Raw genomic sequence first — 26,573 nt, 5'->3', positions numbered from 1 at the left:
ACTAAAATATCAGGAGTGCACTTTATTAGCACTTTAATGTCCAGAACTGGAAACCGTGTCTGGAATGACATGAAATCAGGTGGCCACCTTAAAAGTCTTGCGATCAGAAACATGGTCATCATATGTTACCCACTCCAAGTCACATTCTCTGTGAAGCATAATACAATGATTGCCCTACAATCGTAAACATGACAAAGAATGGCAGAGGGCAGACAGGAACACAGCAAGAATAAGTCAAGTATGATTAATTTAGATCCAATTTTATTACTCAGTTTCCCCAAACAATTCCCACAAAAGACAAGTATTTTATTTTAGTGTTCCTTATTTTGAGCGTCTTCAGGAGAGGGGTACTCTAAGTCCTGGATAAAGCAAGAACCTCCTGAGGTTTTTATTTTGGTTGCTAATGAGACAGGGGCTCCTAAAGGAACAGCCTTATGAGTGAGGGTTACTATTTTCGTTCTAAACGAACACAAGTTTACCAACGCCACACCATGTTGCTTTCAAATCCCAATGAATTATCCACAAAGCCATATAAAGTATGTCCCTGGAATTTCTCAGGAGGAAAAATCAACATATGCAGGTCAACGCCTCAATGGCTTCTCTTGGTCCCTGCCCAACCCACTTATTTTGGGAATCCTTCTAGGGTAAAAGAGACAAACTTTGACATTCTTTTACCAAACTCATTCAAAACATTAACAACATGTAAATCACTAAAAAGTGACTATTCCCATCTTATAGAAATAAGCACACCACCGCCACACCTCACAAGGCTGGAATGACACAGTCACCAAGAATCCAATATGCTTTCCTCCGGTTACCAAAAAGCAAGAGGTAAACATCCCACAAGTTGCAAAGATATGAGAAGGCACTCCGATCTACCATGCTCAAAAGATCCTTATGTATCAATATTAAAATCCCCAGAACCATCTCTCCACTGGAACTAATCCTACTCCTAACATTAAGCTTTCAAAAGTTGTCCCAGCAACCCCTATCCTCTAAACCGAGGTCACTAGCCTCTATATCCGGCCCTCACACATCACTACACTACCGAACTAGTATTGTAATCCACAAACATGGGAAAGTAGTAGAAGACAGTAAACACAGCTGAAAAAGTATATCTGATTCACACAAATGACCACTGCAGAACATTTAAAATTACCGAGGACGTTAGTTAAGTCTTCAACTTACATTTACTTCTTATGGGTAACTTAATACACATACTAAGGGCAACCCCCACTTTAATGCAGAGGAGGTGTTTGTGTGGGGAAGGCAATCAAGGAGGAAACTTGACAGACCTTCGCAGCTTACAGTCCTTCACAAATTGAAATACTGACTCATTAATTGAATGGTTTATTGTTTAGGGGGATGAGCCCTGATTCTCCCTTTCCTGTCTTGAAATTAATGAATGAAATGAAATGAACGAATGAATGGAATGGAATAAAATGAAATGAAATGAATGCCTTAGGTCATTTCTGGCATGGATGGTTTGCTTGTCTTTTCCAATCACAGCTTCCCTGGAGTCTGCTTTTCTGTTTCCACACCCATAGCTGGGCCATACTGGCTCTATGTGGTAGAAAGAAACGGCTTCATATTGCTTAGGAAGGAAACCTGCCTTTAGCTCTGGCCACGCCTCACACTAGGTCTAGTTAAAAATGCTGCACATGCACATAGGAGATGGGCCAATAGCGTGCAAAAGCAAAGCTGGCTATGCCCATTCATGCAAGACTGCACTGTTGGCAGACTGATGCTTCTGTGCAGAGGGTGCGCCTTCACTCCTTTTCTGGATTGCATGTAGTAAAACTATGTCTTGCCACTTATGTCGCTGTTTTAAGATTATGCTATTCACGCAAGTATCCTTTAAACATCATCCCCTCCATCTAAATGCTTGATACTTTGAGAACAATGGAGCGGTGCACTCCTAAGTTAATATGGCATTAATAAAGAAGCTTGGTCAGTATCTTCGTTGCAAAATATATAAATCTTTATTTCACACAACCCTGGGATTAGCGCAAAGCATCAGCCAACGCGTTTCGTTCAAGGTTGAACTTCGTCAGGGCAAACGTAACAAACGGTGTGTTTGACGAGTGGGATGCTGTTCCGTGAGCCGAGACACCTTTTCATAGACTGCAGGAATATTATACAGGCTCTTATCAAGGAGGCCCACGCATAACGTAGTCTTATGATCGACTACATTTGACACTATTCCAGACCAGGGTCCGGACCAGATTGGGCCCGTAGTACCATTTCAAACAGGCACACCACTCGTCAAACTCACCATTTGCTACGTTTGCCCTGACGAAGTTCAACCTTGAACGAAACGAGTTGGCTGATGCTTTTCCCTAATCCTAGGGATTGTTTGAAATAAAGATTTAGATATTTTTACAACAAAGATATTAACCCAGCTTCTTTATTAACGCCATACTAACTTGGGAGTGCACCGCTCCATTGTTCTCAAAGTTCTGTATATCTGCTGGGCAGTTGGCATCCCACAACGGTGGGTGCAGGAGCAGAGTGTGCACACCGACTTTCATCATATTATTAATTCATTACTTGGGGTTCACATTGAGGAAGTGCGACAACTGGAGTCCGCCGTTGGTTCTTCACTTTTATAACTGCTTGACACTGCTGCTTTGGGTATTGCAAATGATCAACCAGATTCTGAGACTTGGCTTTCTGATGGTGCTCAGCACACTGTATACACTCCACTCCATCCAGCCGTTTATGACCAATATCTGTCCATCAGACCCCGACCTACCTCAGGGCTTGCTTGCAACTTCCAGAGCCAGGGATGTGTCCATCTATCCATAGAGCCCAAAGAAGCATTTGCTATATCCACTTCGATTGCTGTGCCCAGCAGCCTCACAGTGCATCGCATACTGTACCCAACCAATCTCGCCACCCACAGAAGAGGGGCAGAGCCCTGGATCACAGTGCTAGGGACTTAAAGTGGAGGGAGTGAGAGTGGCATCTGCCATATTTAATCCGCTTCTAGCCTTATGGCTCACAGCACACAAAGGTAAATCAACAAACACAGCAAGATCTCACCCAAAACTTTGTGAGACCCAGGGTGGCCATCATTGGTCTCACTGTTGTCAATGCAATATCTCTGTTCTTTACACTGTATTATTAATCATAAGAACAAATAATTGAGTTTACTTTAAGCAATCCTCCCAGCATTACACTGAAATTCTACTACCAGACGCTTAAATTAATGGGCGCATTCCATCCACCAGCCATTAGCTTTCACCACAGAACCTCTGCAGCTTCGCTGTACCAAATATTTATCATGACCAATCACAGCTGCCAAAGGATCTGCTTATGCTAATTTCTCTGTACTCTGGTGGTGTAGTCATTTGGCTTTTGTTATTGAATCCAGACTTTGCTGCACTAATCCTGCTCTATCACAACCATAATGCACAAATCAATTCTTCTGTACATACTGGTCATTCACAGCATGGTGGCACAAAATTCTATAGGTGCACATCTCACCTGTATGACCCTTCAAGACATGACATCCTTTACATCAGGGTTCTCCAATGGAGAGCTTGAGAGCTACTAATAGCTCTCCAGCCACATTTGAGTAGCTCCCCTATGTGCAACCCATTCTAGTTTGAAGAACAGCTTTTTATTTGTTGAATTAGGTCAGTTTCCTAAATTGAAATGGATGTTTTTGAAAGTAAAATGTGTGTAGTTTTGACACTAATAGCTGCTGTTAGAAAAAATATATTACGTGTATCCGATAAAACGTGTAAGTACTGTTCCTACAATCTCTTCCCTAAAGCTTTGGTTGGGAAACCCTTAATGAAACTGGGAGGAAACATGGTCCTGTTAAACTGTAGGTCGCTTTCATGTCATAGGCTTGGTATTTTCGCATTCTTGGAAAATGCAAAACCGAATGCACTCTTCATACTGAGACCTGGTTACATGGGGAATCAGGCCCTGACATTGCTCAGGCTCTCCCACCGGATTACTATATACTACATAAGGATAGAGAAAACAAAAAGGGTTGAGGCCTTTTAAATGTTGAATTAATCCCCTTGCCACCCCGGATTGCGAAAGCCATGGGTTTGCTATCTCATTATCCCCTACATCCACATTTGTGGGAATCTTAGCCTACTGCTCTCCAGGCTCCCTATGCCAATTCAATCAAACTTTTCTAGAAGTAGTAGCAAGTTTGGTGACTAAGTACAGCCATATCACGGTGCTAGGAGATTTAAACTTGCACTTAAAAGATGCTAATGATAGTCTAGGAGTAAGCTTTGTGCTTGACCTAAAGGTCATCCTATTGGAACAAATGGTTTAGGGACCCACACACGTAGGAGGTCACTTGCTGGACCCCATGTCAAATACCTAGCACCACACCACCACAGAAATGCAAGGTAGTTAAGAACTGGTTTTGGTCCGAGCTCAATTGTGACAGCTGGAGAAATACGCTTGAGAGGACGTCTCCTCGCCTGGCAGGAGATCCAAAAACAATTTACGTCATGGTCTAAGACTGGCTGATTTACGCTTTAGATCAAACCATTCCCAAGACCCGGAATCGGAAACCTAGAAATAAGTTGGCACCATGGTACTCACCACACGTTAGAATACAAAAAAAACTGTAAAATTGTAGAAAGAGCATGGAGAAAGGATTATGGGGGAAAACAAAAAAATATTATACCGAGAGAAGGTGAGGCTATATCATATAGAAACTCGACAAGCTCAGGCCTCCTTCTACGAGACAACAATTACAAATGCTGTGAATTCCCAGAGTATAATATTCAGAATTGCAAAGTCCTTTCGGGGGGCCTATCACAAACGCCCCTGAGGTTGAAGCCTCCACGTACAGGTGCAATGCCTTGTCTAACTATGTTAATACTAAAATTCTGAATATCTACGAATTATTTCAAGAGACCAATGCAAGTGATAACTCAATTTCACCGATCGTTAAAGAGAATGGATGCACACCTATCCTTTCCAATTTTTCTCCCCTTTTGCTGTAGGAATTCTCAGTCCTCTTCGGGAAAATTAAATCTGGATTCCCTCTTGACCCAGCACCTCTGAGAATTCTCGCACTTGAGCCGGAAAGGATTTTCCTCTCCCTATTGGAATTGATTAATTTGTCCCTGGAAATAGGCATAGTTCCCTCCTCAAGGAAACACACAATGAACAGAGCTGATTTAAAGAAGCCTAATCTAGACCACTCCTCTCTAGAAAACTTCCACCTTATCTCCCTACTTCCAGGTTTAAGTAAGGTGGCAGAAAAACATGTTAATAGATTTCTTGGAATCAAACTCAATTCTGCACCATACACAGGCCGGCTTCCAGCCTAAGCACAACACAGAGAGTGCCTTATTAACAGTAGTGGAGAAAGCAAAAAGGAGAAAGAATCAGGGGGCTACAGTGGCCATTGTGCTATTTGATCTTAGTGCGGCCTTCGACAAGGTCAACCACTTCATACTTTTGGATAGAGTTGGCAGGGCTGGAGTAGCAGGAAGAGCCTGGGAGTGGGTGAATTTTCTTTTTTAAAGGAACAAAAATGCCAGGTCTTTGATAGGGATTGTTCCTCGGAAAAACTGCCAGTGGCTTGTGGGGTACCAAAGGGGTCCTCAATTAGCCTCACGTTGTTCAATATCGATCTTCAACCCTTGGCAGATATTGCAGCCCCTTTGGGGTCTCTATAGTCTCCTATGCAGACAACAACCAGCTGGTGATATCCTTTGCCCCAGGCTAGGACCCTGTAACATCCAATTAGGTGACACGGTGAATTGGGATTACCTGCAGGATGTGCTGTACAGGATGGGTTTCGGTCCCTCGTTCCGCCATCTTTCGGCCTTCCCAATCCGGAGGGGCACACGTCAGGGGTGCCCTCTCTCCCCACTCCTGTTCGCGTTGGCAATGGAGCCCCTGGTGGTGCTTATCCGACAGGACCCACTTATTCGGGGTTGGGCCTGGGACTCGAGCCAAGTGGACAAGATAGCCCTGTATGTGGACGACGTGCTGCTCTATCTGGCAGACCCCGAAAGTTCTGGCCCTAGGTGCTTGAAGGTCCTCTCAGATATTGAGAAGGTCTCTGGACTTCGTCTCAATGCGGCGAAGTGCACTCTGGTCCCACTACATCCCTCCAGAGAGTGCTACGACTGGAAGTGGGTTATCCCCCTTAGGAGGCACTCGGTCAAATACCTCGGTGTCTGGGTAGCTCTTCTACGGGAGCTTGAATGGGCCCTGAACGTCACGCCCATAGTCGTCAGGATGAAGGCGGACCTCAAGAAGTGGCAGACCCTTGCCCTAAACCCCCTGGGCAGAAGTGCGCTTTTCAAAATGATGGTCCTCCCCAGTTTCCTTTACACACTGCAGAACATCACGGTCCACCTTCCAGGTAGTTGGTTTTGCGAGCTTAACGGCGGGCGACCACGCTTATCCCTGGCGCACTGTTGCATTCCCCCCTTTGACGAGGGTATGGGAATGGGAATTACCAATCTTCACCTCTACTACCTGGCCACGAAACGTATTGTCATCCACGACTGGTATGCGGGCGGCTGGTCCGACCCTGCCTATCGTGTGGAACTCACTGTGTGGGACTTCACACAGGTCCAGGTGTTTCTGTATAGTAGTTCAGTGCCACAGGGGATGGCCCCGGTCACCAGGAGGGTGTTTCTGGCCTGGCGTACGGCCCTACGCCATGTGGGGTGGGACCGAAAATTCACTCGGCAGACGCCACTTTGGCATGGGTCCTGGATGCGGGAGGTCTCCTCCATGCAGGGATTCTGCAGGTGGGACCTAATTGGAGTATCGGTGCTCGGAGATGTCTGGGTGGGTGACCACATCCGTTCCTTCGCAGACCTGCAGCAGCGCCACGCTCTTCCTCCCTCCCAACTCTATCGGTACTTGCAACTCAGGCACGCCCTCTACTCGCATGTCTCGCCGCCTGTCTCCCTTCCAGAGTTTAGTCCATTGGAGGCTCAGGTGATGATGGGGAACCTGGGCAGAGGGGGAGTGTTCCGCATATATCGATCCCTGGGCCCGCTGAGAGGGTTGGCTGGGCCCCCTAGAAGAGGCAGACTGGAGGGATGCCCTCATGGCGCCTAAAACCTGGACCACGTCTTCCAAGCTGCGCCTGTTCCAATTATACTACCTTCATGCGGCATACCTCACCCCGGCACGTCTGTTCCGGGCCCGGTTTCAGCCCTCCCCGGCATGCGCGCGATGTGCTTCAGCCCCTGCCGATTTTTATCACATGGTGTGGAGTTGCCCGGCGCTGGTGCCGTTTTGGAGGGGGGTGGAGCTTGAACTTACGCAGGCCTTGGGGTGGGAGGTTCCACATGATCCACTGCATATGCTGTTGGGGTCTTTGATGGCCTGGATGGTTCTAGGATGGACAAGCGCCTCTTGGGGACAGCTGTGGCAGTGGCCAGGAGGGACATAGCAGCGCATTGGTCACAGGCTAAGGCACCTACTGTACAGGGATGGAGGAGGGGAGTTTACTGGTGTGGGATCCAGGAGGAGGCCCTATTTGAAGCTCGGGGATGTCCGGATTTATTCAACAAAGTATGGGGTAAATGCTTTAATATGCTGCCACCATGACGATCTGTTACTCCATGTCACACTGTATCCACTGTACAGTCTGTTGTGTTAGACTTTGATGGACCGCCCCTATTTCTGTCAACAATTAATCTTGTCGAGCTCGGGAGCGTAATGGCCGCCTTTTAGCTCGGCTCCGTCGGCCCTCCGGCCAACCTCGAATATCCTGCAATATATCCTGTACTGCGACGATACTTCACTACAGATTTTGGACTTTAACGACCCACTCTTACTCACCGTCTGGTCCGGAGGCTCCTGCGTGCAGTGGGTCCGCAGCTGTGCCCTCGGTGGGATTGGGGCCTCCGGGCGCTCGAGACCGGGACCTCGCCAGTGGGACCCGACCGGCGGTGCGGAGATTGCCGGCCCCGGCCGCGAGAGTGAGCCACTGGTGGGAGCCGTTGTGTGTATGCCCCGGCGATCCTGAACCGGCCCCGATTTGTGGACCGTGCGGCTGGAGGGAGACGAGATGTGTCGGGGCTGACTGTGTGAAGGGGTCCCTTTGCCTTTGTTCTGTCCGGCAGCCCTGGACCCCGCGCCTGGCTCTCGCTTGTGGGGCCCGCCACTGTTCGGAGGGGGCCCCCCCCCCCCATTGAGCGCCGGCCCGTTCTGTGCCGGTGAGGCCATTGTTGGGAACCTCCGGAGGTCTGTAAAGTCCTACATTTGGGAACTGTTTGGGGGCCCGCGGTGGAGTGCGGGGCGGCGAAACTCACAAAATGGCTACCAACAACGTGTGGGGAGATCCGCTCTGCACCGACGAACCTTGCTGGCCGGATTGCGCGGAGGCTTGGGCGTGTGCTCGAGCGCCCACGCTCGGAGATGTCCTGGACGCCCTGATGTCTTTGTACGCTGTCTTGGCCCCCGGTGCTTCTACCGACCCCATGCGGCCCGCCGCCATTTTGGGTCGTCGCTCTTTCATGCACCCCTCTCGTCCTGATGCCTCCCTTGCTTTGCCCCCTTCGGCCGCGCCAGGAGTTGCTGTTGCCGTTTTTCGGCCACTTGACGGGCCGGTGGCTTTTGAACCTCTGCTTTCTCACCGCCCGGACTTCGAGGACTTGCACACGACGCGGAGATCTGCTCCTTCCCGGGCTATTGGGAACTATGGTGGACCGCTGTTTGCTCCCGCTTCGATGGGTTCGAGCTTCTGTCCTGGTGGGGCACCTTTGCATTGTCAAACTGCGAAACTGGACTCCGGCTTGCATTTGCTTGCCCTGTCGTTGCTGCTACGATGGACTTGCTTCATTGACTTTTTGTATTCCATTAGTATGGTGGCTCTCCCTACTCTACATCACTGCCGTAACCCTGGTCAACATTACGATTATTCTGTGCTGGGTGGTCCGCTCCATGTTATCCTTTATCGGGTTGGTTTCGTGATTAGGAAGGGTTGGGGGTAAGTTGCAAGATACTGATAGATTGCTGGTTTACCTGTCCGTTGCACTGATGCTTGTACTCTCGATATTGTGAAACGTTAAAATTTCCCACCCTCCCCCCCCCCCTGCGGGTTTTTGCTGTAAGTGCAGGTGTAGCATTGATTTGATAATTATTCATTTGCTGGTCGGGGGAGGGTCGTAGCCGAGTGTGTTTGTTCATATCCTCTGGCTCCTCCCTCACATTTTCATTTTATTTTTGTTTCATATTCCCCTTCCTCCTTCTTTTTCTCTCCTTATTCTACTTCTTTCTTTACTATATTTCGGGTTTCGGATTAGGGCGACAGGCACGCTGTTTGGAGGGTAGGCCGTAGCCTTCTGCAGGGGTGCGGGGTGGGACGGGTGGGCGGGGTCTTTCAGATGTCTCTTTTTTGGTTCTATGGCCCTCTTCTATCCCCTTATAGCGGTGCAGCTTCTGTCCTCGCTTCTCTGGCATGAGTGGGTTGGGGTCTGTCGCTATGCCACTTTTATCTGTTTCAATGCTCCGTCGCGACTGCCATACCCTTCTTCTCGCCAGCTCTCTACTTTCTTCTGCATTGTTCGCCGCGGGATACCTGGCCCCGGGTGGCGCCCATCTTGCACGATTGTGTGTCTCCTTTTATATTTCTTTTCTTTCTTTTTCCTTTTTCATTTTTCGTATATTTTAGATCAGACCGGGGGTCCGGTGGTGTTCCTTTTGGGTAGGATTTAGTACTCTGTGCTTATGTTATTTGCACTGTTTATTGGATTTGTGTGTACGGCGTTGATATTGGTACACAGCCATTGAATGCTCGCATATCCTGTTTTCGCTTCCTGACTATATTTCTTACAGGGCCTGTATCCTCCTACATGGCTTGTTCCGCGTAAAACTCGCTTTATTGTATGACACTGGATCCTTTCTTCCTGCTGTAAGAATGTGCCCTCTCACGTCCTGCTATATAGTGGTTAAGATTGCAAATAAAAACTGCAGTGATATATTGACTGGGTAGGCGCTGACTGGCGCGGAACGAAATATAGTGTTTATGTATCCTGTCTACAATGTTCACCGCACAAATCCTAACTATTGCTGCTTCTTTAGTTGATAACATGTCGCATGGCTCGCCCTTTCGGTTGTCTGGTCTGAATGTATGACACCTCTTTAAATTTATAAAATGAAACCTACGATATTCTTCTTATGTCTGCTGCTAATATACTGTGGCGCTCTTATTTTTTAGCTTTTCCACATAGCAAGACGACCTGGAATGTTGTTGATTGTCATAGCGGCCGGCCCGGAGTGGTTGTAGGCAGACGCTGTGTATTATGCATAAGATAAATAAAGGTTTAAAAAAAAAACAAAAAAAAAACAATTAATCTTGTCACGTTCCCTTTCGTGCTTAATGAACTGCAACCAATGAATTTTCTCTGTTCTTATAAACCTAATAAAGTTGATTATAAAAAAAACACAACTTATTTAGGGCCAGTTTGGATCAAGTAACTAGCTGGATGAACAAGCCATGTTCAAAGCTCAATGGAGCTGGGGGGGCGCTAGAGGGCGCGCTTACGGAATGGCTGCTTAGACGCGCAGCTCCCGCTCCTTGGTCATCGATCCTTCATCGGTCCTGCGCCACGGGGTGCTGTATCACCCCCAAAAGACCGGATCCTACATCCTGACACCGCGCTCCACACTCGTCCCGAGTCTGGGGCCGCTGCGTGCTCTGGAGCTGGAGATACGGGCTGCTGACATCTGCCCGACTTTTGCTTCGGAGCTGCTGAGAGCGAGTGCCCGGCTGCTGCAGTCACGCGACACTGGGGACTGCCACGAGGCTTCCAGGCCGCATCGAGCCTCTGTCATCGGGATCCTCCTGGGACGGCGCAGCGGGGGCGGCCACGCAGGTAGGCGACTGCTGAGGTCTTCGCCTTGGGTCCCCCCTCTCCCCCCGTCCTCCGCTGACTCCCCTGGCTGGCACTGAGTGGGGGCTGCTTTTCGCACGGCGGGGGGGGGGGGCTGCGGCCTCTCCGGACTGATGTGCCGGCCTCCCACATAGCTACTCAGCCCGGCCTGAGTGGCGCGGACCGCTGGATCTCCTGGCCGGGGATCGAGGCTGGCCCCCCTGCACTGTGTGTCACCACCGCGTTCTACGCTACTCGCCTGCGGACCGCCATACCGCGTCGGATGCCTGCGGTGCTACTGGCTGCGCAGACGCTGCATATCCACCCTGCTGGGGAGACCCTGGCCGCTCCACTGTGCGGCGCCGTCCTGGGGGATGAGATACCCCGCCATTAACTGCCGTGATCCTTCTAATCAGGACCCTGCTGCCCGTTATTGCCACAGGTGCCCAGGCTTCTCCTCAGCCGTTTCTGGCCTGCGAGTGCTCACTGCAGCGACTGCGCGCCTCTAGCTGGACAATCACTTACCCTTATCTTGGTGCAGGGCGGCCACATAGCGCTTCTCCCTGGTGACGCCTCTGCTACTGCATAGTGCATCACACAGTGCTGCGCCTCTCCTGCCTACTGCTGGTTGCATCTTCCCTGTGAGGCCTTACTTCACGCTGGACTGCTTTGCCATCATTCATCTTGGCTCATAAATCGCCTCCAGACGCCGCCATGGGGCGGCCCGAGACTCGCCAGCCCAAGCTGAGCTTTGACAGTGCTCGTAAAGGCGCCAAGTCGACACAGATGGGACCGGGGCCCAGCGCTCCTTCTCCGCAGCCTGCCCCGCCTCTGCCCCCTGCTATGGACCTTACCAACCTGATTCAGGAGATGCGTCAGGGCTTCGCCACCGTCGTGGAGAAGGTGGATGGGGTCACGGCTCGACTAGACGCCTTAGTCCATAAGGTCGACCGCCATGAGGAACGCATTACGACCGCGGAGCAGCGAATATCCGATAACACTGATGTCACTACGACCCACACGACGCAGCTGGCCAGAATGGACAATCTACTTCGTGTTATAGCGGCAAAAAATGAAGACTTAGAAGCGCGTAGCCGCAGGAACAACGTTCGCATCACGAATGTGCCGGAGTCCACAGCCACGGGTAGGATGGAAGTTTACGTGGAGAAACTGCTCAAGGGCTCCATCAGAGAGGAGGCTTTCTCATCTCAGTTCATTGTGGAGAGGGCTCACCGCTCCCTGGCGCCTATGCCCCAACCTGGTTTGCCACCTAGGCCTATAATTGCCCGCCTCCTGAATTACCGTGATCATGATGCTGCCCTGAGAGCTGCCCGGACTCAACGATCACTGCAGTACAACGGAATTACTTTTTCCATCTACCCCGACTTCACACCGATGGTGCAGGACGAGCGACGCAAGTTCCTTCCAGTAAAGAAAAAACTGCGGGAGGCCCAAATAGACTATGCTCTCTTGTATCCTGCGAAGCTCCGAGTTACCCATCAAGGCACGCAGCGTTTCTTTACCAACCCGCAAAAAGCTGAGGACTTCTTTAAGACGATACGCAGGGCGCGTAGGGACGGACATGTTTCTGCGGATGAACAGGAGAATGTTGGCCAACCTCCAATGCAGCACGATGACTAACTATCCCTGCGTGCTTTGAGTTACATATGATCCGCGCCGCTCTGCCTGCAAGCAGCGGCTCGGTCTTTGGCAGCTGGGGTGATACGAAAACGATGGACCTACATGGACCCTGCACCCCAGTGGTAACGTACACCAAGGACCACTTTCTCGGCCATAGTCTCCACCGAGGGCGGTACAGTTCTGGAGCTACGGACCGGGTAGTGGCAGTGCGCGCTCTATGCTGTACCCCTACTGGGTGTTCCCCATTGCCTTGTTGCGTTTTTTACTGTTTATGTTGTTGCCGTTGGGAGGGTGGGGGGGGGGTTGCGTGAAGGGGATCCATGGCTACTGGCATGATTGGGATGCTGGGGTGGGAGGGGGGAGGATGGGTTTCAAGAGGCTCATGTTGCTTAGACTGTGTATATATTTGCTAATCCGGTGTGTGTCTTGGTGCTGGAGGAGAAGATGTGGATACATACCGCAGCCCCCTCGGGCGCTGTCATTTCTGCTATTGTCGTGTCCATGGCTGCTTTGAAGACTACTGCGCGACTGATATGCTTGTCATGGAATGTCCGAGGATTGAATAATGCTAAGAAATGCAGAAATGTTATTGCTTACTTGGATAGACATGTGCAGGTTGCCATGTTGCAGGAGACGCATCTGCCTGTACGTGGCGGTGCCTCTTTTGCCTCAAAATGGGCTGGTGCCCGTGTTTTTTCTTCCTACTCAACTTATGCAAGAGGTGTGGCAGTGCTCATTGCCCGCGGAGTGCCTTTTCACCACCTCGGAGAGGCGATGGATAGAGAGGGCCGCTATGCTATGTTGTGGGGTAGGGTGGGTCACGACATTTACTTATTTGTATCAATGTATGCACCGAATGTTGATTCGCCTGCCTTTTTTTCCACATTATGGGGTAGAATTGTGGCTGTTGGGGCGCGACACATAATATGGGGTGGTGATTTCAACTTGGCGCTGGCACCCCCCCTAGACAGAGCGGATGGTGTTAGCTCCTACAAGCCCAAGGCCAGGGAGGCGTTGGAGGGAATTGTAGAGGAGGGTGGACTATCGGATGCCTGGAGACGCCTGCATCCCCTGGGACGGGAGGGTACACATTTCACGCCTCACACCGGGACATGGGTTCGCTTAGACTACTTTCTGGTTAACAGGGAGATTGCTGTAGAGTTGTTGAGAGTGGACCACCTGCCTAGAACCTATTCTGATCACAGCCCTGTGTCGTTGCAGTTCCGTACTCCTGGGTGGGACACTCCGCGACCGCAGTGGAGACTGCGTCCAGATGTGCTTCTCGACAATCTATTCCGCACTGAGTTGGGTGAGGAGATAGCAGATTTCTTTCCTAGAAATAAAGATTTGGTGAAGTCAGTTGAACACATATGGGAGGCTTTCAAGGTCACTATCAGGGGTTTCTGCATCTCTAAGAGCCACGGGGTACTACGCGCTATCCTGCACACCATCACCACACTGGAACGGGACCTGCGGGCTCTGGAACTACGCATGATGTTAGACACTGACTCACACCTGAACGCCACCTTTAGAGAGAAACTATCGCAATACGAGGAGGAGGCGGCCAGAGAGGCGAAATATCGGGGTAAACACTGGGTGGCCCGGAAATATTGCGAGGGGGATAGGCCTGGAAGGGTGCTTGCTGCAATCACACGACCATCACGAGCACACAACACTATACTGGAACTTACCGACGTGACCGGTGCCTCCATCAGAGACTCGGATGCGATACTTTCCGCATTCACGACACATTACTCTTCACTTTATACTTCCACGGCGGAGGCAAACGCGCCATACGCTGCGTACCTCGATGACGTGGCGCTCTGCTGGCTCAGCGACGGGGACAGGGAGTTTCTTGCAGCACCTTTTGAGCTGGATGAGATCCGCGAGGCCATCATGTCCCTCAAAAATGGCAAGGCACCGGGACTCAATGGCATCCCGGCCGAGTTCTACAAAGCGTATAACGATATTATGGCGCCCGTACTCCGCGAGGTCTTTACCGAGTCCCTCGCCGATGGGGTACTTCCCTGCTCTATGCGTGAGGTAGTAATCACCTCCCTTTTGAAACCGGACAAAGATCCCACCTCCTGTGACTCTTACCGTCCACTCTCCCTCCTAAACTGCGACGTTAAAATACTCGCCAAGATTCTGGCCACTCGACTATCGCTGCTGATGACCAGAATCGTTCTGCCTGATCAATCTGGCTTCGTTGCGGGCAGATCCACGTCCCATAATCTTCGCACCCTTTTCTCCTTGCTCCGCACGGTCCACCCTGACGTTCCAGTGGCGGCGGTTTTCCTAGACGCCACCAAGGCGTTCGACTCGATCGAGTGGCCATACCTCTTTTCAGTCCTGGCCAGCATGGGATTCCCTAAATTGTTCCTCTCTTGGGTTCGTCTTTTATACACGGACCCCACAGCGAGGGTTTTAATTAACGGACAGTTGTCGCATCCTATTACACTCACGAGAGGTACCCGCCAGGGATGCCCGCTCTCTCCCCTGTTATTTGCCATCGCGGTCGAACCGCTCGCCTGTCGCTTACGACAATTACACCGAGCGGGAGCGGTACAATGCTTGCAGCGGCAAATTGATGTATCCCTCTACGCGGACGACATCACATTGTACGTCAAATATCCTGAGATACATCTCAATCCCCTGCTTCGGGAATTCATCCTTTTCTGAGGGGTATCCGGTGTTCACATCAACTGGGCCAAATTGCAGTTTTTTCCCCTTACAGACGCGGTACACGACTTCCCTCTTGACTATCCGCTGGAGTGGTGTCGCGGTGATCTTCGATATTTGGGAATCCGTATTTCTCGTGATAGAGACGAGACGCTACGATCCAATTATGGAGTGGCCATAACCAAGCTCACTGCTTCCGTTGATAGATGGATCACACTGCCGCTTTCCATGGCCGGGAGAGTTTCACTCATTAAAATGGTGATATTACCCCGTTTTTTGTATCTTTTCCTTAATGTTCCCTACTACCCTGGTGCTTTCTTCTTCAAGACACTCCGTACGGAGTTGCGCAGGCTTTTCTGGGGAGGCAAATCCCCCCGCTTAAAGTGGTCGACACTGACCCTTCCCTATGCCAAGGGTGGATTCGATGTCCCCGATTTTGAGGCATACTACCAGTGCGCGCAGGCACACTTCGCCTACCATTGGATGGCTCCTACTCCCTTCATGCCGCATATAGCAGTGGAGGACTGGATCGTGCACCCACTCCCGCTCAACGGCCTGCTGCACTGTCCTGAGGTGTCCATCACTACATCGAATACCTCGGTTTCCTGCACATTAGATGCATGGCGCCGCATTGCTAGGCGTCTGTTATGCCCGCTGCCCTATTCCCCCAGACTACCGCTCACCTATCATCCACAACTTTCCCTATTATCAGAACCGGGATTCCGTCACCTCTGTGCTACACTACTAATCACCTGCTGGGGCGATCTGTTTCACGAGAGTCAATTCAAATCCGTTGATCTCTTTTTTAAAACACATGAGCGCACTCCCCTTGAACTTTTTTACTATATTCGGCTACGTGCGGGGATGCGTGACATCCTGCCCAACTACCCTGATGAGCCCGAGATCCTAACACCGCTGCACTTCCTACTGGGATCCGGGCTCTACCGCGAGGTCCGCGGTGCTGCTCCGGAGCAGGTCTCCACTGCTCGGCTACGCTGGTCTGCTGAACTTGCCATCGATATCTCAGATGACCAGTGGACACACTGCTGTGCACTAACTTCCCGCATCTCTGCCAGCTGCAGATTGAAAATTATTCATTATAAATTCCTTCAGCGGATATATTACACGCCGGTACGAAAGCATAGATTCGGGCTGGTTGATAATGACCGATGTGAGCGGTGTCGCGCCGACCATGCTGATTTCCTTCATCTGGCATGGGACTGCCCCCAGATTGCTCGCTACTGGCAACAGGTGATTGAGGCCCTTGCGGAGATGGTGGGAGAGGCGATCCCTGCGGACCCCCTGATCGCCATCCTCGGGTACACAATGCAAGTGCCTAGAGATTGCAGAAAATTCATTGACACAGCTTTGCTACTGGCCAAACGGCGTGTTGCGTGTCACTGGAGCAGGGGAAGGGCGCCCAAATTCAAAGACTGGCTTACAGATTTGACATATTGCCAGGATCAGCATGCTACCTTTGCTGAGCTACTACCTCCCTCGTGTCGACCCAGAGATATTTGGGATCCGCTGGTGCACTACCTGCTTCAGCGCTCGGATGATGACGCGAGGTCGAGCGATCTCCCTATCTCTCCTCGGCACCCTGAGCACTCTCCTAGAATTTGACCCGTGACTCCTGCTTCGCCCTTTAGGTCTACCTCTTTTATTTGTTTGCCCTCGTATCCCTACGGATTCCCGGGCGATGCAGGCAGCCCTGCCCCGGTCGTCCTGCCCCTCCCCTCCCCTTTTTTGAGCATGTACACCCTACCTCGCACTCACGACTCCGCACCTCTGGGGGACGATATCCTGATACGCACCTGCGCTTTCCTCAGATAGTCTTCTATTGCGTTTTACAGCACTGGGATGAGAGTTCTGGACACAACATCTCCCCCACACTTTTCCACCCGCCCGGACTGACACAGCACACCTCTTTCACTACTTACTACTACACAGTCATACACTGCCTCTTTGTATGTTACCTCGTTGGGACGTGTTGGTCCCTGTTCTACAACCTACAAAACAAAACATTGGGAAAGACTTTCCTCTTGTTCGAAAAACATTGTTCAACTGCTGCTCATCCTAGCTTGTCCTACATCACCGGATGCGCGACCAGCGCCATATATGCTCACAATGTGCCGCCGGGCCCCCGGGATGCCGGCTTGCAGGCTGTGTATTGCTCCTCCTTCTTGCTGCCGGCCTCCGGGTTGTAGGCGAATCAAGCTGTGTACCATACTCGGTTTACTCCAATGAAGCAGAATTGAACTAAAAAAAAAAAGCTCAATGGAGCTAATACGGAACTAATGATTCTGGGAAATAACTTTTTGGTCCAACAAGGCTTAGGTTGGCCCACTGGCCTTGACTCCCCATTGATTACTAAGACTGTGATAAAGAGCCTGGGGATGTGGTTGGAAGATACCCTGACCATGAAAGTCCAGGCTACTAAAACTACGGCTAGTTGTTGTGGAATTCTGCGGATGTTACGGAAGATTTTAACCTTGCTGCCTCAGACTTCTAGACGAGTGGTGGTTCAGGCACTTGTCCTTTCATTGCAGGATTATGGTAACTCCTTGTACTTAAGATCTCCTAAAGAAGTTACCCGGAAATTGCAGACTGTGCAAAATGCAGACGCACATGTATTGTTGGGAATACCCAGGTCTTGTCAGTTAGACAGGGACTGGGAGACCCCCCACTGGCTGCAGACTACTCAAAGAGCAGAATTTAAATTGCTGTGTATTGCCTGTGTATTGCCTGCTGTGCTTTACAAGGTCCATTTTACGACAGCTGGTCATCCATTACTCCCCCATAAGGTCACTTGATCCTCAAATATTTACCTGGTAGCCAACCCAACTATGAAAAGAGCTAGCAGAGGTGGTCAGTCCTTTAGTTTCAATGTAGGAAAGCTCTGGAATTCCCTCCTTCTGGCAATTCGGGCTACAGAGAATTAACTACTTTTTCGGAGAAAATATTAAAACCCAGGTTTTTAAATAATTCAGTATTCAGGTGCCCTTTCTGCTTTGTGGTGCTACCTCTGATCCAGCACTGGGATGCCTTTGGGTCACATTCGCTTTACAAACTGTAGAAATAGAAATTTAAAACTGAAATTTAAATGGTAAGTCATGCTATGTTGGGGAGTTTTGTTACTGATGTTCTTTCGTAGGTGCCATGGGCCTTGCATACATGACTGATATGGCATGTAATGGTCTTCAAAATTGAAATGGATAAGATTTTTTTACATTATTGCTGGTGACTTTACCTAAGGCACTGAGGCGGTCACTGGTATTAATTCTACATGTGATGGCCACTAATGGAATCTTGTCTGAAGTGGTTACTTTTATAACATGTGGGTTAGTAGCTCAGGACAATTTTTATTGAACATAAGTAGCTCTACGTCTGCAAACCGACAGAGGGCCCTGATTTCGAGGTAAAATAGAGAGTTCTCCTGAGTTATGATCTTTATCTGCAGTTGAGCTAAAGTCCTCAGGGAGAAAAGGAAGGGACTCTGGTTTACAGGGGCGCAGTAGTTCAGTTTTGTTCCCAGTGATGCAGAGGGAGCTATTCTGTATGCAGATGTGAGCTCAATAAAGGTAGTGAGACAAGCTATGGAGGTTGTCAGGTTCCTCATCCAGCTTAAGTTGTAACTGTGAATGGTAAGTATATAGGTTATAAACTCTTGTAGTTGTCTAAGTTGCCTCTGGGTGGAGAGGGTTATGTAAACATTGAGTTGTGTTGGTGATAATGCAAAACCCGGGGAGATGCCACAACTGATGTTTGCTCTTATTTAGAGGATATGAAACATTTTTATATAGGGACAGCGGTTTCAGAAGAATGACACAAACCTTGTCAATAGGGTTCCTCTAAAGGGGGCCAATACAGACAATCTTTCTACCAAACCGAATCGTTGGCACTGAAAGTGGCTGAAAGGCCTAATGGAATTAATTCAAAAGGGTGACCCGGATCTCAGGAGCGGAGGTGTTTTCCATAATACACAACAGAATGTTCTCCATGCCTTAATGTGATCCAAAACCTGTTTGAAAGAAGTTTAGGACACCATTTGCAGCCGAGGACAATTGACGGAAGGGGACTGTTTTCAATCTGGATCCAAAGTGTATTTCTTCAGGATTAGAATGATGATTGCAGGTTTGAGAGCTTAAAGGATGAATCCTCTGGAGAAACTGGCATTAAAGAATTGACTATGATGGCAATGATCATTTTCAGGGTTGTGAGGTCCAAGTGGATGACTCTGACATTGCATATATTACAAACCAGAGAAGATTATGTGAAGAAAGTCATGATGGTGCTAAAGTCGGTTCTCCAGCTTTGTTCTTAGCTCAAAGAGGGATTTCGCAAGCTAGTATAGGAGGATGACCAACAGAGTTGTGGGGGGTGATGAAAGACATTTAGGTTCAATATTTTGTTGATAAAACATTACAACAGATTGTCAAAAGGATCTTTTGAGGGGGCTAGAAAGTAGTTTGCTGAGCTGGGTGTTACGATCACTTTAAGGTGCAGAACAAACTTTTTAGTTGGGTCTGCCAAGTCTTCAATGGAAGATTGGAATTAATCCTCCTTTGTCCTGGTATAAGTTCAATTGTGCAATCTGGAGTGTACCCGGCAATCTGTGTAATCAGAAGGTAATTTAGGTTTATGCCAACATCTGTCCAGCATTCTGTCTTGATGTTTCAAGTGGCAAATCTTATCAGTGTATCATTTATTATCCTTCAAGACTCGCAGTTTGTGGGTGAGACAGAAGCCACAATACCCAGGCCATTGTTTAGGTTGGATTCCAGGTGATTCAGAATGTCAACAGGGGGTTCCAGGTGAGGGTCTGGCATGTGAAGGAGTAGTTCGGTGAAGGGACCTGGCGAAATGTTCATGGGAATTCCTACAATTCACTGCCACAATAACAATCAGTCTGGTAGCTAATAGAACTCTTGAAGCTGGAGCTCGGGTATCAGCGAGACCAGCTGATCAAGACCGAAGTCTCGTACACAGATGGGTTTGTTGATCAACTGGGTAAAGCAGAGGCAGGAACATCTTAAGGATTTCTGGGGCCCTGGGCCAAACTTATTCTGGGGCCCCTGTTCGAACAAGCTTTGAATTTATGATAAAGTTTCAGCTCTTTCATGCTTTTCTTTGCCCATTGCACAAGATCACTGGTCTAAATTGAAAATCTGTTTACATCCAACATCCAGGGATAATGACGTGTTTTTTCGGTATTATAATGCAGCAATAGCTCACTCATTTTATTGCAATTAATCTTTGTGATCCCCCCCCCCTCTTATTTCTCACATGTGAGGTCCTTTTTTGAGCTGAAACCAGCTTTTTTTTTTAATAGATGTTGCATGGTTTTGAAAAACAAAATGTCAGCAACAGACTCCCATACATCACTCACACTAAAAATAAATTAAAAGAAAATGGTATTTAAAACAATCTGTTTGAGAATTATTCAAGAGCATCTGAACAAGACTAACTACAGAACAGAGCTTTATCAGGCCCACTTTGCCCATGACTTAAAATGTCTCTGAGCAGAGGATATCTGTGTCATCAATAAAGTTTTTACTATAAGAGTCAAATGAATCTAAGCCCAGATTTTCAGGTCACCCAGAATGACAGCAGGGTGTGAGGTGGCTAGAATGATCAGGGCGGGATAAGAAGATCAAACTGGAAGAATGCAAGGAGTTTCGTGGATTGGCGGTAAGAAAATAGCATCTATGGCTCGCTAAATTAGTTTTGTGTACCATTTCGAATCACAAATTAGAGGAGGGCTTAAAAAGGGCTTTCCCTCTTAACTGAGATTTGCAACGGTTTACGAAAATTGTTTGTGACTGCAACTGATGTAGGAAACCACTGAATATTTACCAACACCTCAAAGGATGAAAACTGATTCACAAAGGGCAAACTGCCCCTATGGGAGAGCTTCCTCCCTCTTTAGAGTAGTATCATGTAGCATCTGGAGAATGCAGGCAGTAGAACTGGGCTCACTGTCCGCCCCCCACACGGATGTATTACCAAAGAGGAAATCCTTTTTAAAGCAAAATCAGTTACTTTAAGGAACACAGGTTGTATAAAAAACAAACTTCCCATCTAAGAATGTAAATGCATGGATGGAAGTCTGAAGAGCCTTGCAAGCGTCAATCTCTGAACTGGCAGCCAATCGTAGGGGGTTGCAAAGGGGCTGTTCATTCAGAGATCCAATACAAGTGGACATTTTGCAAAGCAATGACTAGTACAAAGGTCACATTGGAAAATAACAGACTGGTCACAAAAAGTAGCTTCTCAACTTAAACCTACTAACTGCAAACAGCATGTATATACAATGGGCCATTAGTCCCTTGCTCAAAGTGGAATCTGGATCCAAAATATTCCCAGCTGGTGGGATTTGAGAACTATCTCTTCACACCATCGAAATTCCTTGCCTCTATTCTGGTGCCCTCTCCTTTGATCCAACTTTGCTTCTCAGCCATTCTCCTCTCCTCTAGTCGCCTGTCTGATTCTACATTCTTCACTTTTTAAATTCTTTCATTGACTGCCATGTACCTGGTCGCTACACTTGCATGCCTCACCACTGTTGTACTCCACACCTTAACGGTCTAACACTATACTGTCCTTGCGTCCTCTTTTCCTTCTTGAGGAGTCCTTGACATCTGGTTACCACTCCACCCAGCAGCATACCTTAGCTGCCTAAGTCCCCACACTGAATTTATTTATTTACAAGTCAGGACTATATTCTGCACTGTCAATAGAGTAAGAACCAGTAATATACGGTGTAAAGGATGCAAAAGATTTCCCTGTGATAAGATTTAATGCCTTAGATTTATCAACAGTCTCATCATAGTCACTTTGCATGGACTGTATTTCATAAACATAATGCTTAAAAATATTTCTCAATATTTCAGCAGAAAACAAAATAGTATCTCTCTTGTAATGCTCTCCATCTATCCTGGAAGTTTACCCAGAGTTATTCTTCTTGTAAAAACATGCATTGGTTATGCCAATAGGCCTGGTAATGTCACTGCTTGTTTTTGTTTTGTCATGATGTTTGCAAAACTTTATTGTTGAGAAAGCTACTGGGATCTCATCAATCCTGGCTAAAAGCAAAAATATAGTTTTGGGCTCAAAAATCATACATCGCCATAGCAGTCCTTGGCACTTGAGGGGCGCTACTTTGCGTGTGGACAAGTTCCTTGTGAAAGAGAATAGCGCTGTCACTCATAGTGAAGTTGGCCAATGGCTGGAGTGGACTGACCCATTGCCCCATTCGGTATGCTGTAGTGGGAGGAAGGCAAATGCGGACGACGCAATAGCAGACCAACGGAGGAAGAGGGATGATTGGAAGCCCCATAAAATATATATATTATACATATAATTTTAGTAAAATCAAAATGTCTTTACTAACAGCAGACCTAAAAAGGTGTTTGGTTATCCAAATTCACTGGCAACATCTACAATATATAGAGCACAAATGCAAGGCTTTGCCTAATGAAGGACAAGATATAAACTTTCTTCAAGTTATTAGTGCGGGTCAATTTGAGGACACATCAATATTTAGAAATCTTGAACTCTTCTGTTTGACGAATATACACCAAAGTGCATCACATGATACTGTACATTAGTGGACAGTTGCATAACTAAGGGTGCTTTAACAAAATAAACATCCCCTGTGGTTATTAAAATACAGTGGTCTTTTGCTATCCTTGCAAGGAAGATGGCAAATAAATGGAAATAAACAAACACAACATTAATTTATAGACAAACCAGAGTGAATTACTTCGTTCTTTGTTTTCACAATAACAATGCCGTGCTTTTGTGAATGAAGAATTACTTGTGCATCCGCGCTTGTCATATCAATATTGATATCCTCCAAAGTGTAGGTTACAATACCCTTGATTGACAAACAAATGTGGACAGACTGTGTAGCACATTAACTTTCGAGACATGACAGGTACACTCTTCAGACGTAAAGAGTACTGCATCATTCAGATAATTAGTGCAAACACTAAATTATATGTTGCCGGCCACAATTTAACACCACTCTGAGGAAGGAACTGAGTAGCAGGCAGCAATTACAAAAGCATATGCACACAGAAAATAATAATAATTGCATAGGTGAAGGGCAGACTCAACAGATCCTATGTCCAGTGTTACAAAATTACAACATTAAATGCCATTTAACTTACCACCATCCAAGGAGAATGATAAATCCCGCTGGAAGCTTCACTGTTTCTCTTTTTCTTAGTAGAAATAAAGTAATTGATATGAGACCTGAAACAAACGTATGAATATGTATCATACTAATGCACACATACAAAAGTTATCTCTCAAGCAAATATAATCAAGGTCATATACAAAAGTCGTCAGCAACATAAGGAATTCTGACTTCTGCATCCTGACATGACCCTGTAATTATCAACCAATTAATTCCCCGACTCCCTCATTTCTTAAAAAAGCATGTCTAATCTAGAATCATTCATGAACATTCATCTTACCACTCACACTCATTGCCATGCACATTGTATCTTGATACAAGCAAGATCCATGACCATACAGAAACGCTTCTGTTATCTTCCATGATGACCTCCATGTCTAATTGAGGACTATATTCCCCTGGAACACACCCTCACAGACCCACCTCATCCCAACCTAGACCTCCTCTAAATAGTCACATTCTCATCATTTCATTACACTATAATTCTATTGGATTTTTGGCTCATTATGAAGGATTAGTACCATCCTCCAGATACCATCTACAATTTCAGGTACAAGGTTCAGAGCTCCTCCACTGGATGTCTACTGCACACCTGAAGATCATCTATAAAATATAAGCTTATCACATTCAACAGTGGCCCTATTATCATGAGAGACAACATATAAAGGAGGCCTCATAAACTATTATGGACATCATCCTCCCACCAGACTGTTTGATCATATACGTAAAAAATGAAAGCGCCTTGAGACCCTCGCTGGTTATTAGCGCGCTTCTTAATTCCCCGATTTATTGATTGAATGAAAGAATGAAAGATAAAGGGGTGACTGTTATCCACAGAGACTAGCTCTCATTCAAGTGCATCTGGATCAAATCTTATTTTCCAATTCCTATCGGTGGAGTTAATTAATTCCTTTTGAAGTACACACAATACTGACATCTACCATACCGTAGGTGACAACTATTCATTTGTTGAGTATTGCATTAAGCACATTACTGTCCAGTTGATTCTGATCTCTCTAATGTGAGCTCTTGTCTTGATTCCATTATCATGCCCAACGGTCAATCAAAATATCAACACCCCCACCATCCACTACATCAAACCTTTGACTCGATGAGAAAGCCAAGGAAATCCTTTTAATAATTTTCCAATGAGCTCAACAGAAAAAAGAGGGATTTGAGAGATTCTGACAGGAAATGTGTCCATAATCTCTCAGCACGATCCCCACAGAACCTGCATTGAGTCATAAAACTGTACAAGTAACACAGGTTACCTTACAAGAAGTTTATATAAACAAAGCTATAAATCGCCCAAGAAAACCACCTAATTTAATCATCCAGACTACAAAGCCATCCCAACTTCTTCACCATCATTGTTCCAAAACCAGTGTAAGGAATTAATCGAGTTTTTCTAGGAACAAATGAAAATCACTGAACTTGCAATTTCACCGCCGTCTCAGTTCAGTTACTTCCTGGTCCTCACCAGAAATCCTTGCTACCCAGCTGGGCTTTAAACACGTACGAACAGGCTCAAAGAACCCATGCTCTGCAAGATCTACAGATGGATCCCCACCGAAACCAGAAGAATGGTCACCCAAGCACTCGTCAGCAGCAGGCAATGCTCACTACGCAGGAACCATGGCCACACTCCAGAAGAGACTCCAACGCATACAAAACGCCTCTGCACGCCGCATCCTTGGACTCCCTCGCAACAGCCACATCACCACCCGTCTGAGAGACCTGCACTGGCTCCCGGTCGACAAGAGGATCACCTTCAAGCTTTTCACCCTTGCTACCAAAAAGCGCTCCAGCATACCTCAACAACGACTGTCCTTCTACACCCCAAACCGCCAGCAGTCTCACTCGCCACCGTCCCCGCATCTGCCGAACGACCACCGACGGAAGATCATTCTACCACCTCGCTGCCAAAACATGAAACATCCTCCCCATCCACCTGCGTCAGACCCAGGACCTCCTTGCCTTCAGAAGATGTCTCAAGAACTGGCTGTTCGACCTGTAGCTGCTCCCCCCTTCCCTCAGCGCCTTGAGACCCTCACGGGTGACTAGCACGCTTTACAAATGTTTGATTGATTGATATTATGGCTAACTTTAAACCTCCTTATTACTCTATCTGATGTTACTTTACTAACCCCCTCTAGGCAGTGCATCTACCTTGTCCCCCTAATGGAAAACCCTGAATAACTCCTCAGTAGACAAGACTGGCAAAGTCAAGCCTCTAATTATCTGTCAAACTTGATGATCTAAGCAACACTTATCCAGCACCTGGTCTTCATTTCCTGGAAAATGTACTTTCAACAATTTTTGTGGCAAACGCTATTCTGTGTTTAAACTGGGTACGGCACTGAGACTGCCTCACTGCAGGTAGTGGATGATGCTATGCGACCTCATAACTCAGCAGTTCCTGCTTGTTGATCATCCCAGACCTGTCTGTGGTCTTTAATAGGATGAATCAACAGATCCTGCCTTCCTATCCAGTACAACACTTTCAGTGGCTTAAAACAAAAGAATAACACTCCTGAAGTTCCTGTCAGAAAACCTAGCCCAAAGCTCCATCCTTGCCACTACATAATTCTACTGGAACCTTGAACCTCTTGCTGAGTAAGACTGTGTCACAGACATATCCCACATCAACCAACTGACAATACCCAGTTGTGACTGAAGGTCTTTTCAGCTGCTGAAATTACACATCACTCCCTAACCCTGTGAAAAATCTACATCCACCTGTGAATCTCTCTGTATTTTCAAGACTTCACTCCCACTCCTCTTTAAAGTGCAAACTACCATCATGAACTGCCTCAGATCCAGTGGCGTAGCTGGGGGGGGGGGGCGAGGGGGGCGGTCCGACACAGTCGGCACCATTTTTGAGGTGGCCGCGCGGCACTGGAGGCCCGTTGCGCCCGCGGCGGCCTTTATAATTTATTTGGGAGGTGCTGTCCATGGGCACCGCACCAGGAGATAAAGTAATTTGTCTAGAATCACGTTTTGTTGAGCCGACGCCGAGACTCGAACCTGGCTCCCTAGCTCGCGAGTCCGCAGCTCTGTCCGCTGCCCCGCATCCTCCCTCGCCTTAAAACAATAGTTATTGGCCGCGCAGCTTTCCCATGACTCACCTGCTGATCTTTCAAATGTGATCATTTCTGGCCAACGAGGGTGACATTATGGTAGACGGCCATCTGTGGATGATTTATGTTTGG

The 26,573-nt window shown here is 47.8% G+C and overlaps 1 protein-coding gene across 3 annotated transcripts in view; it reads right to left on the bottom strand.

Moving 5' to 3' along the window:
* Positions 1–26,573, bottom strand: part of GPR155 (G protein-coupled receptor 155) — a 361,714-nt gene that overhangs the window by 102,498 nt on the left and 232,643 nt on the right. For all 3 annotated transcript variants that reach the window (XM_078681541.1, XM_078681540.1, XM_078681542.1), the window contains exon 8: positions 23,333–23,417. In XM_078681541.1, coding sequence (XP_078537667.1) covers positions 23,333–23,417 — 85 coding nt within the window. The remainder of the gene's footprint in view (positions 1–23,332; positions 23,418–26,573) is intronic.

This window comes from Lissotriton helveticus, chromosome 3_1 (genome assembly GCF_964261635.1).
Source record: "Lissotriton helveticus chromosome 3_1, aLisHel1.1, whole genome shotgun sequence".
Lineage (NCBI taxonomy): Eukaryota > Metazoa > Chordata > Amphibia > Caudata > Salamandridae > Lissotriton > Lissotriton helveticus.
This window is presented reverse-complemented; position numbering and strand designations above follow the sequence as displayed.